Source organism: Mercenaria mercenaria, chromosome 18, assembly GCF_021730395.1.
Source record: "Mercenaria mercenaria strain notata chromosome 18, MADL_Memer_1, whole genome shotgun sequence".
NCBI lineage: Eukaryota > Metazoa > Mollusca > Bivalvia > Venerida > Veneridae > Mercenaria > Mercenaria mercenaria.
Genome location: NC_069378.1, coordinates 34,856,331 through 34,869,786, shown reverse-complemented (window position 1 = coordinate 34,869,786; position 13,456 = coordinate 34,856,331). Strand labels below are relative to the sequence as shown.

Below are 13,456 nucleotides of genomic sequence, written 5' to 3'. Positions count from 1 at the left end.
CGGACCGGAATCCAGAACAGCCTTTAGATATCTCGGGGTATACTGATAACTGTCATAGCAACAAAAGGTGCCGATATTGGTTTGCAATTTATATATGAACAGAAATGCGCTTGCTCCATGTAATCACGAAGAAGCCGATAATCGTATATTTGTTCATGCAAGCATGCCTCATTAACAGGAAACCGAACAATTGCAATTATTAGTTAGTTCTTGCTTTGGCAGTGTATTGATGTTTTGTGGATTGCTTACTTGTTCCTCACTCAAAGGCATTGCCATTGTTTCTTGCACCAGTTGCGACACTGTTTCTGCATTTGTCGGCAAGGGCAAGAAATCTGCAAGGTAGGAATGGAATGTTTGTGAAACAGCTACAGTTCAAAGTATTTCATAGTCTCAGTGTTGCCAAATACACAATAACTGAGTAGGAAATGGATACATTAGAATTTTTTTTTAGTTATATAGTATGCTCGATCAAGCACGACATGCAAGACGGATGAAGCTCGACTTAATTTGTTTGCCCGGAAACAAAGAGCATATAATGCGATTCCACCAACAAAAGGTGCTCTGAAACAATTCATCAATTTTTCAGGCAGGCCATGTCTGGGGTAATGCAGCTGTTACCATGCAGCAACTGCCGCCTCCGTCAAACTGGGGATGGCTGGTGGATCCCTTATCGGATGGAATTGTCGGTTATAGCTGAATGCTTCCAGGGCCTTCAAGTGTGTTTGCAAAAGGACTTCCTGTACTTGAAATTGCAAATGTCACCGCTTAGGTCTGTTATGCACAGCAATTTGATGTTGCAACTGTTAAGAAAATGACTAAATGCAGTATATGCATTTTTTTTTGTTTCGGTTAGAACACAATTTGCGATGTGTATAGTTTCATGGGTATAGTAAATCAACAGAGATAGTTTCTTAAGGTTTGCATTATAAGAAAATGTTGCTATTGACTGTGCAAGCGCTCACGCTGTCCTATTCTTTATCCCCTCGTGGTTTATAAGACGCATTTTCTAACGATGTTAATTTATTGCACTGAATGTAATCTGAGTTTAATGTATATAAAACTTATATCGGTTGGTTTATTCAGATTTTACCATTGTTCGAAAACAAAACTGCAAGTTAAAAAAACTTAAGTGTTGAGATGTCTAAAGCCATGAGCTTAGTCATACAAAATTGATTACAAATTAAAAGAATATGAATACTACAGATTGGTATTCTGTTCTAAACTGAAAAGAAAGTGTATAAATAAAAACAAGGAGCTACGTTCAATAAACGCTTGATGCCCCCAGTGGCACCCTTGTCGATAGATTTTGCAAGTCCAAAACGAGGTCATGGTCAAACTGAGGTCAGGTGATGTTTGAAGATGAGGAATGGTCACACTTTACATCTGTATTAGTATCAATTCATTCTTGTAAGGGGTATTGATGCTAGACGAAACGGTCCCATTTGGTTAACCAAGAGATGGCCCATATAAAGCAACCTAAGTCCAAAATGAGGTCAAGGTCAAGGTCAAACTGAGGTCAGGTGATGTCTGAAGATGAAGAATGGTAACAGGTTACATCTTCATTAGTATCAAGTCATTCTAGTAAGGGGTATTGATGCAAGACGAAACGGTCCCATTTGGTTAACCTCGTATGGACGGACGGACGAACGAACGAACGAACGAACGAACGGACGGACGGACAGGACAATCACTATATGCCTCCTGCATCAGTAGATGCTGGGGGCATAAAAATGCTATCGTTTTAATGTATTACATGTTCGCCTCAAATAAAGTACTGAAAAGTAAATACAAAATGGCGGCCATTTTGTTTTTGCGGCGGCCATCTTGAAAACGACATTATTTCAAGTGGCCCTTGATCTTATGTTAAAGCGCATGCCAGGTAATTACTGTCCCGTAAATTTGATGCTTGTATCATCAACTGAAGTATTTTTGCAATATCCTGCTCCACTAAATATGATTTTGTGCCTAGCATGCATGTATATTATGTATTTGAATTTAAGATGTAGATTACAAACAATTTAAGCTTTACGTCTAGTTGCTTAAATGCAAAGAAAAATCTGTTCGAGTCTCTGAAAATGAACTTAGAGATATGTTGCTGAAGTTAAAAAGTATTGCTGTGAAGATAAATAGAATTCACACTTAGAGTACCCTTTTTGTTTGTTCACAGAAACCTTTCGAGTGCAAGATATGTGGTGATATCTCATTTACAACCAGAAGTCGCTGCTATAGCCATATACTGGAACAGCACTCGTGGGTAACTTGGAAATGCCGTCACTGCTGCCGGGGGCATCACCGCAATACGCCACAATCCAACACCTGCCATGAGAAAAAGGAAAGTTACGTAAGATTTGTGCAAGCAACGGGCGCAAGAGGAGAGGCAGCAAACAGGATTATGGAAAATTTCAAAGAAAAATTCTGGATTTGATAAGGGACAAAAGAGAGACATTTCTTATTCGTAAAGAAACAAGACCAGAAGTCTTTGTTGCGAGAAAGCGGGGACGCTTAGAGTCCAGAGACACCGAGGTTACCACTAAAAGGAGGCGTGAAAGGTCGAGTAGCTCTAGTTCGACATGTTCTAGTTCAAAAAGCAACTCAAGTTCCAGCGATGCTGAGTCAGAAACCGCTGTAGCTGTAAGAAATCTGCACAACCAGGAGGATGAAATACACCTGGAAGAGCCCTCTTATGAGGAAATAAGACACGAGGCCGAGAAACAAAGAATGGAGTATGAAAAGAAGGAAAAAGAAAAGAAAGAAATGGAAAGAAAAAAGTTAGAGGAGAAACAAAGAAAAAAACAATTAGAGAAAGAAAGACTTGAAAAAGAAAAGAAAGAAATGGAAAGAAAAAAGTTAGAGGAAAAGCAAAGGAAAGAACAGTTAGAAAAAGAAAGACTTGAGAAAGAAAGGAAAGCAAAGGAAAAGGAGGAGTTAGAGGAGAAACAAAGGCAAGAACAATTAGAGAAAGAAAGGCTTGAAAAAGAAAAGAAAGAAATGGAAAGAAAAGAAGTAGACGAGAAACTAAGGAAAGAACAGTTAGAAAAAGAAATAATTGAAAATGAAAAGAAGGAAAAGGAGATTGAAGACAGACAGAAGAAAGAAAGAGCAGAGAAAGAGAGACTTGAAAAGGAAAATAAAGTAAAGAAAGTGAAAGGTAAGGGACAGAAGGAAGGAACACGACAAATGAGAAAGAGAAGAAAGTATCAGGACAGGGAGAGACAAAATCAGATGAGGAAGAAATTATTACAATAAATGTGGGAGGAGTTAAGTTTGTTACCTTAAAAAAGACAGTTAGACAGATTCTACCAAATTCAATCAAGTCTGGATCTGAGTACTTTATTGATCGTGATGGTGAAATGTTTCCATTCATTCTTAATCACTTAAGATATCAACAGCAAGGTGTCTCAAACCCGTCACGGGATTTGCTTTCATCAGATAGGAGAGGTTTGGCGGCATGCATTACAGCTGGAGACCGTTTCTTCGGTCTGGCAAAATTAGAGAAGCAAACAACTGATAAAAGAATATGTTTAAAAGGAATGTGTAAAAGAATTACTCTCTTCCTTTCATCAATGCATCTCTCCGTACTCGTAACATGAATTACATATAATGAATAGAATACCTTGCGTATTAAGTGATAAAAGGAATGTTTAGAAAAATGAAATTTCACTATATCTAGAAAATGGTAGAAGTATACAGTATATGATTTGCAGTTTGACTAGAATAGCTTATTCATGTACTATACATTAAAGTTAACGAGAGAATACGACTATAGATGGAAACTGAACTGACAGGGTTTCATAATGTAGAATTAATATTGTGTTAAAATTGTGGGAACATTAAGACATTCTCTTTCACATTTAAGAATTAAATGAACAATAGTGTTTTCTATTTATGACTACCGGTAGGTATTATGTGTCTTACTGAGATACATAGACAATAAATAAGCTGACACATACTTACTTTAATAATATACTTGCCATGATGATCCTTATAGTTCTGTAACTTTTACAACGGCCTGTATGCTGAAATGAGAAAACATTACTGACTCGTATGATTATTTATGACAATTTTCTAAAGTTTTTTAAATGTGAGTTTGTTAAAACGTACGCTTGACTTTAAATAAAACTACATGACATTGTAGCTCAGTGTGGAAATATTTAATGATATAAATATTGTAGTCACGTACGACTTTTGACACTAATGTCTGAACTTACATATATGTATGAGCTACTGATGAAATACGCAAATTGTAAAGGAATTTCAGTATGCATTATACTTTGACATAGTCAAGTGAATTTATATTTATACTGTTTATTGTTATATTCAGCTGTATATTACTATGTGCCGAATATAAACTGTTATGCAGTTCTTAGTGATGAAGTTTCTACTGTTCATGTTAAATTTTTATACTTATATACTATTTCAAAGGACGTGCTATAACATAGGTTCTTATAAAGTGGAATATAGACTTTATCTTGTTCTCAGGTATTTCATCTTTGGTGAAGTAAATCAATTTAATTTCAATTAAGTACCTTTATAATGAAGGCTTAGACATTAGTATTTAACTTTACTGTTATACTTGTGAATTAATTATATATTTACCGCATTCCAAATCGGGGTCCGATTCCAGAGAGTTGGGGGTAATGTGGTATCTAGGCATTTGTTCATTGCTGTTGTAATTTTTATCTTGTCTGACACTTGGTACGAAAGTTCTATGTACGAACATCAAAGGCTAATTGCTTCACAAATAAGTTCATATAAATTCTATTATTACGTTAAATCGATGGTATTTGTCCATAAATATATTTACAATTCATTATTACTTGCTGTCATACCCTTATTTACTTGTTAACATGCTTAAAAGTTGACTCAGACCAGCTATCCGGCGAATGTCAGCCATTTTGAATTTATGACGTCATACATGGGTTAGTATAAATAACGGACGTTCCATATCGCTGCAGTCACCGATAAGCATCAACACTGTTGTGTTGAACAGTTACTAGAAAAGCTACATCTTTTATCTAATAAGAGAATATGGAACGAAATCAGGTGAAATACATGTTTTATTTGCCTGTTCTCTCATTCCAGTGCAGATCAGTTGATTGTTAACTTTGTTATTAATCAAAGTCCTTACCAAATCTGGTCCACTACCAGATCTGGTAAGCTACCAAATCTGGTAGGCCTACCAGATCTGGTCACCGTCGTCTGCTAAATCTAGAACTTTAAGATTGGGTCAACTTTAGGTCTTTTCATACCTATTATCAAGGCAAGACAACAATGAACATACTTTTATTTGTATTTTAACATTTTATTTAACATCTGTAGATCTAGTTCTAGCTCTAGTAATAAATAAAGTCTATTGCAGTCCAGAAGATTTTGAGTCTTCCTGATGTACTCCCTCACTTGGGACGTGTAACGAACCCAGGTTTAAAATGTGGTGCAGCGGGCAACCCTGAGGAACTCAGCAGGGGTCTGGGCATCACATCTTCTAAGGACATTTCAGACAAACTGTTTCATGGACAAGAGGCAAACAGGACAACTAAAAACAGAAAAAAACAGCTATGTTACGTATTTGTCAGACGCTGGCAATGATGCAACAGATTTAAAACACCAATTTATGGGTCTGGTATAATTTAAAGTAGTATGACAGGTGCACAATTATAAAAACCTTTTATATTAAATGTTCAGGTAAAAATAACAACAACCAAATAGACCCCAATTCTTTCATGCAAATTTTGTATGCAAGTTGTACGATTGTATTCTGTACAATTCAATTATTCAGTCCAGTTATTCACTGACTGATATTACAGGCCTGTGTAAAATAAGAAGTATATATTTCAACTTAACAAGCTTCATAATCTTGTATTAGATAGCCGGTCTCTCACAGAATTGACAAGGATGTTGCCAATAAAATCAAGGATTTAGTTGTGAATGATGGACTGAATAACGTTGATAAAATGCAGCGACATATTGCCTGAAATTAAACATTAAACAACCAACCGGCGGTTTAATCCTAGAAAAAGAGTAATAAGATATCATATCTCAAGGGCTATAAATAGTGTTCAAAATGCTGGGGACGATTAAGACAACTTGTTTAGTCTAGTGAGTGTAATTTACATTTGTTATATTTTAACTCACCTTTAGCCAAAGGCTTATGTTGAGATTTTGTGACCGTTTATGTCCGTCGTGTGCCGTGCATCCTTCAACAATTTCTAAAGAAATCTTCTTCTTCAAAACTACTGGGCAGATTTATACCAACTTCACGGCAGTGATCCTTTGGTGGCCCTCTTTCGAAATTATTCATAGAACTGAATTCCACATAAAACTCTGGTTGTCGTGGAAAAGAAAGAAAAATACTTAAATAATCTTCTTGTCCTTAACCACGAGGCTTAGAGCCTTGATATTTGGCTTGTGATATCTTCTCATTGTCGTCTATGAAAGTTATCCAATTTATGCCCCTTGGATTAAAAAAGAAAAGGCCCCACCACGGGGGTTTCAAGATTTACATAGACTTGTATAAGAAAAAAAAAACTTTAAAATTCTTATTTTGAAACCACAAGACCTAGGCCGTTGATATTTGGTATGTAAACCCCCAGTTTCCTTTATGTAGGTTTCTGACCGTTCCAAGGCGGTGCCCCTATTTTCAACTGGTTGATTTGTCTGTCTGGTATTGTCTGTTGCGTATATTTTCTTGTTTGTTGTAAGCGTTTTTTCCTCCTTCTCATTCCCCCTATTGCCCCTCTTTCCCTTGCATTTACACTACTTTTGCATCTCCTCCCCCTTTGCTTTGAGTAAGTTTTCGTGGCTCCCCTCTGTTTTGGCAGCCGGAATCCCAAGACGGTACACAATTTTTTCTACTTGTGTAGATGTGAGTCTATAACGGTGGCCTATTGTTTCCTTATATGTTGCTTGTTCGTTTTTCTATGTTGTTCAGTTAGTCGTGGTTGTATGTTTATCTTTGGTACACGAGTGTCTGCGCTATCGTAGTGTACGTTGTAGTATGACTGTTATTAAGGGACGTGGAATTCCCTTTGTTATTCGTCCTTGTTCAACTTTCGCTACATTTACAGGAAAAAAACTTTACAGGAAAAAAAAGTGAAGGCCTTTGATATTTGGAATGTTATATTGCCTAGTGGTCCTCTAAAAAGATTGTTCAAATTATGCTCCTGGGGAGAAAAGAGGCCCCATTCCGGGGATCACTTCTGTTATAAGTTATATAGGAAAAACTAACTGAAAAATTATCTGATGATTTTACCTAGACTGTGTGTATATAAATACCTGATGACCCAAAGTAGTTAGAGGTCACTTGACTTTAACCTTGGCCTATTGATTTTTCTTTTTTTTTGTTAAGATACAGCCTTTAAATTTAGACGACATGTACAGCTTTGCACACTGAACTTAACACTGCCTTTCAGTAACTATGAATGTGACCTACTGACCTACTTTTGAAATATTTAAGCATCTGTTTGACAAGGCAAGAAATCTATAAACAGAAATAATAAGACAGACAAATCTAAGCAGCTACATATCTTTTGTTTCGACACTAACGCAATGTTATTTCCCCTTATTCGACGCCGCCCTGAAGGCGGTGTCGAGTATAGGCTGATCACTACCAAATAGAATGTAAGCCTCCGCAGGTCTAGTCACAAGTAGTCCAAATATAAATAGTACTAATCTTTTTTCCTTTCCTAGTGCATTTTCTCGGCAGCAACGTGCTTACTTTTACCCTACCGCGTTTCAGTATGTATCACTTTGCATTGTAATGAAATCGGCATGTTCCTATCGCATGCTAGATAAAAATGGCGGCGTAAGAATTTAATGTCACGAAAAGAGAAATTGAAAGAAGCGAAAAGTAGTAAATTCAGCGGGTTGTATTTAACGAACTGTAGTTTTCTTATATAAAAGTTAACACCCCCTTTTCTTTTTGTTTTTCTAAAGTAGCGATCTAGTTCTTTATGGGAATATAAGTCTCTGAAAATCTGATATGCTAGAAAATGTTGAAACACCGTTATGAAGTGAGTGGATTTTATATGAAATAAAGAACAGCTGGATTTAGTGGTGTTCAGCCTATAAGGGGCAATACATGTTATTTTCTGAAAGCCCTCGAAAATGAATGGAAATGCCATTAATCTATTCTTTATGATGTAAAACGGTAACAAATGGCTGAAAACGCTTAAATTTCTTGTGTTTTTGGAATTTAGATCGAATTTTCGACCAGGTGGCACTATTTTGGTTCGTTTTAGGACCTAGTAAATGTCTTTTCTCGCATTTTAGCACTTCAGTTGTCTAAATAATATTGAAATTAGCATGTTTCTGAATGAAAATGACAAACATCATAACGATTAAATGGATGGTAAATGTAAATTCCACGAATAAGGTAAAATTAATTGAAATATTGCTTGCACAGGGCTAAATTTTGCATATTTTTGGGGATGGGGGTGACCTGTAATGAATTGTCATTTCTCTACATTTTCTCAATATTTTGCACCAAAACAAAGCAGAATCATTGTGAAATAGGTGTACCTTGAGAATGAATGCAAATTCATGGAAAAATCAGACAAAAATTTTCTCTTATAGGCTGATCACTACCAAATAGAATGTAAGCCTCCGCAGGTCTAGTCACAAGTAGTCCAAATATAAATAGTACTAATCTTTTTTCCTTTCCTAGTGCATTTTCTCGGCAGCAACGTGCTTACTTTTACCCTACCGCGTTTCAGTATGTATCACTTTGCATTGTAATGAAATCGGCATGTTCCTATCGCATGCTAGATAAAAATGGCGGCGTAAGAATTTAATGTCACGAAAAGAGAAATTGAAAGAAGCGAAAAGTAGTAAATTCAGCGGGTTGTATTTAACGAACTGTAGTTTTCTTATATAAAAGTTATCTAGTTCTTTATGGGAATATAAGTCTCTGAAAATCTGATATGCTAGAAAATGTTGAAACACCGTTATGAAGTGAGTGGATTTTATATGAAATAAAGAACAGCTGGATTTAGTGGTGTTCAGCCTATATGGGATACACTTTTATTTCGGACCCTGTAAAGATGGTAATGAATAGTTTCGGAGTGATAAACTGAACACAGTGAATAGTTTGTAAAAGTATCAACGATATTGCACAATACATTTTAGTGAATAAACAAAAAATGGCAAAAAGAAAACATAAAAAATGTATGTAATGCAACTTATTATGTGATTTAAAACAATGTTATCTGTCTTTCCTCTCCTTATTTGTAGAGCAGAACATATTTTTTTATTTACAATTTCGTCAAAAATGTTGATCCGATTTATTGATAAGGGAGGTTACTCTGTAAGTCAAGTTTTCTATTTCTATTCTTAGCATGACCTACTTACCTATCTCATTTTCTATAAATAGAACACACCGCACGCCCGGACAAGGGAGCGTTCGTGTATTTTAGAACTTCGAAGAAAATATTTAAAAAAAAATTATGGAAAATTACAATTGCCTGCATAAAAAATCCTTGGAAAAAAAAACAACGTATTTACAAAGTAAATAAAGGAATCAATAAGCATAGATATGTTGAAATGAACGAAGGAAGTGCCGCTGTTAACTTATTTTTAACCTTCTTGTCTTATTTTTTTTATTGATAGGTACAGTGATGTAATTTCAGAATGCGCACACTTTTGCAAATTCCTATTTCTATTTGCTTTTTGTTTGTTTGTTTGTTTGTTTTTTTTCTTTTTTCTTTCTTTTTTTTTTTTTTTTTTTTTTTTTTTTTTTGCTTATGTGTCATATAGATCTACTCGTTGTTTACAGATATGCACTGTCAACTAAGGTGTGCAATAGGCTAAAGAGCACTTGGCTGAATTTGTCAGTGACAAGTTAATACTTCTTTAAATGTGGTTAGATCGAAATATCAAAAGCCATGGGACCATAACTTATCAAAGCATCAGTGACTTTAAAATAGAATTTCTTGTTGAATTTATATGTTCATTGATCTTATATGACTAGTCAATTGCTCTGGTTTTATTATATCTTGTTACTTGCTTCTTCTTTTTTCTTTTTAATTTAATAGATAGTTTTTGTATTTGTCCATTCCTGACAAAAAAAAAAATAAAATACAAAAAAAAATTAAAAAAAAAAAAACATTTTCATTGAAATATTTTCTACACTTTGGCAGTGGGTTATTATGCTTTCTAAATTTCTTGTAATATTAGATTTGAACTAGACACTGACATACTCCTAGTAACCTTACAGTTCAACGAGGACTTCAAGTTTATCGTTCGTCCGAAAAAAAAATGAATTCTATGATATTCAAAAGTATATAAGAAAGATTCATGTTTTGTGAATAGGGACAATATAGAGATTATTTATGTTATATCATTCTTTTCTTGGACAAAATTTTTGATTGTTTTTGTCAAGGGAAACAGTAAATTGCTGTGTATAATCTGCATTCTGAAATCTATAATGTAGGTGACTAAGGTCCATAAAACTTCATCAGTAAATAGAAAACACTCATTACATTACATGATAATAAAAATAATGGTTTCTGTGAACCACAACTTTGAAATAATTTCAACATTTCCTCATTTCCCAACAAACTGCATTTCTGTGAAACTTCATACACACGCTCCTGCATATAAGAACTTTTCACAGGAGATGACCTTAGTTAGTCAAATAATTACTTTAATTTTGTATGTAAAGGGACCACCTACTCGCAATGTTAATGTCATTGCAGGTAGAGGATTTGTATTGCACGGTAAAACTTTTCTATCATGTTTATTCTTCATGTTTTAAACAGTTTATAACATATGTTGTTTTATGTGCTAATGTTGATAACTTGTAGCCAGTCAGACTAATAAAGTAATGATTAGGTGATTTCTCATATTGCAATAAATGTACTTCAGACACAACACTTGTCGGCGTCTTTGATGCTTGCATCAATGAATTGCCTTGTCTGTCTATTGTTTTGCCTAGCAAGGTTCATCTCTATACCCGACTTTTTCTAACGTTTTGTACGTAGTATTGTTACGAGCAAACAAGTGTGATTGCTATGTCTTCATGCGGCCTTGGGTAGCATAGTAGTTTGTAACCTAGGGGCTTAATTAGAAAGGGCTTTACCAGACGACAAATTGAAGTTCTAACATATCAAGCGAATAACTAACAATACTGCAGTTCATTGAGTTTGTATATATTTACTTGTAATTCTTAGTAATGATATCAGAATACGTTATATCTTGTATTTAGTTCAACAGTTAAAACTTGTAAAATAGCAATGTAATTAAGGCAGCTCAGACTTACCATTTGTTTTCAAAGTTTGTTTTGTTTGTTTTGGGTTTAACGCCGTTTTTCAACAGTATTTCAGTCATATAACGGCGGGCAGTTAAAGGTCCATTACTAAGGGAAAGTGAGTTGGCAATTTTTTTCATAGCCAGTGCATAGACTTCTGCAAGACACTAAATAATGAAGATTGGCAGGTCAAAATTTACTGAAGGTCTTTGGAACTCAAAGACATGTATGTGTATTATGTTGAAATTTCAATGAATCGACAGAATGACCCGCCAGGTCTTTTTAACTTTCCTCATACTTCATAGAAAAATAATTGTACATATACTGCGATTTATTTCGAATTTCTACATACCAACTTTCATTTTCCAATAAAATGAAATACATGTAGTTTCTGTGCTTTTTAAAAGAAATTCAAATGTTTACTTTCCTTAGTATTGGACCTTTAACCTAACCAGTGTTCCTGGATTCTGTACCAGTACAAACCTGTTCTCCGCAAGTAACTGCCAACTTCCCCACATGAATCAGAGGTGGAGGACTAATGATTTCAGACACAATGTCGTTTATCAAATAGTCACGGAGAACATAAGCCCCGCCCGAGGATCGAACTCACGACCCCGCGATCCGTAGACCGACGCCCTACCTACTGAGCTAAGCGGGCGGGTATGTGCACTTAGTACCATGACATTTGTGAATACTAAACCAGAGTCGAAAGGTATTGTGAAAATAAATAATGTTCTTTTAAATGCTCTTAATATGATGGTATGTAAAAAGTACTTGTTTTCAAAACAAAGTTTCTTACAATTGAATTTTAATATTGTTAAAACTGAGAAAATTCTCATAAGATGCTTGTGGCCTATCTGTTTACTATACTTATCCGATGTGCCCCGATGGTAAAAATTTGGACCCTTTTATACCAAGAGCTCAACTACCACCCAAAATGTAAAGGTTAAAACAGTTAAATCCACCACTTTGGTTGCAGATAAAAATGTATGACGCCAACCATAGCCATCAACCATAAATGGTAAAATTACTAAGAAATTGCTAAATTTATTTATTTTGTTGGGTTTAACGTCGCACTGACACAATTATAGGCCATAATTATGACGATTTTCCAGCTTTGATGGTGAAGGAAGACCCCAGGCACCCCTCCGTGCATTATTTCCGCACGAGCGGGCACCTGGGTAGAACCACCGACCTTCCGTAAGCCAGCTGGATGGCTTCCTCACATGAAGAATTCAACGCCCTGAGTGAGGCTCGAACCCACAAAGATGTGCTGATTGTTGTTTTCTGGCTCTGTGTTGATTGCGCTGCTGTTAGTTCGTCTAAAACGCTAGAGTTTAGAAGATCAGCAAAGTTAATAGTGTCAAGTTGCGCAACTTGTTTGTTACTTGGACTTATGTTTGTTGTTGACAGGTCAAGATCATGAGCGGATATAGTATAGATTGTGGTTCAAGGAATCTGACTGAGTCATGACGGTAGGTAGAGACTTGGCAAATGCTGTTGTGCTGGGGCAAACGTTGGCTACTAAGGGAGTGTTCCCTAGTGCTGTGCCAAGGCTGATGTGAAAAGTGCAAAGGTTGGCCGGTTCAAAGGTTGTAGCCAGGGAGCCAAAAGTGCGAAAAGTGCCTAGAAACATGATTTACCTGTCCGGTCATGCTATAGTCAGTTTCTATACATATTATGAAAGTGCAAAGTCTCGCAAATCAGAAAAATCGGGCCTGCAAAACAAAAGCTCTTGCGAAATTTGAGAATATCAAGGGGAGATAACTCTGTATATTTGCAGTTTTTAAGATTTAAAACGCTTTTTTACTAACAAAACATGACATCACGTTTCTAAAATCAGTTCAAATATGTATATTTCAACATTGCTTTTACGCAAAAGGCTTATGCTTGAAAAATATGCATAATGTACTCATTTTATTACATTTTATTATAAAATTTGACACCTAAAATACCAGAGAATAAAACAAAAATATTTAACCTAAAATTTACAGTATGAAGAAGTAACCATTAAAATGGTCTTATTTCTCAGTCATTTATTAATACCGTTTCGAACAAGTCTGTAAGAAGTGAAAATGATCTCGATACTTTAGTTAAGGTTAAGAGAAATACGCTAATCCGAGGTATTGTAAGTACCCCACCCACTTTATATAATGCAGAAATGTATAATAAAAATATTCGACCAACAACCAAGAAGATATATTGTTTTTATCA

At 35.3% G+C, this 13,456-nt stretch overlaps 1 protein-coding gene across 1 annotated transcript; it reads left to right on the top strand.

Moving 5' to 3' along the window:
• Nucleotides 1-2,832: 2,832 nt before the first annotated feature.
• On the top strand, nucleotides 2,833-3,246 carry LOC128550543 (protein enabled homolog). The gene has a single exon (XM_053529779.1). The coding sequence runs from the start codon at nucleotides 2,833-2,835 to the stop codon at nucleotides 3,244-3,246; it is 414 nt and encodes a 137-aa protein (XP_053385754.1).
• Nucleotides 3,247-13,456: the final 10,210 nt, after the last annotated feature.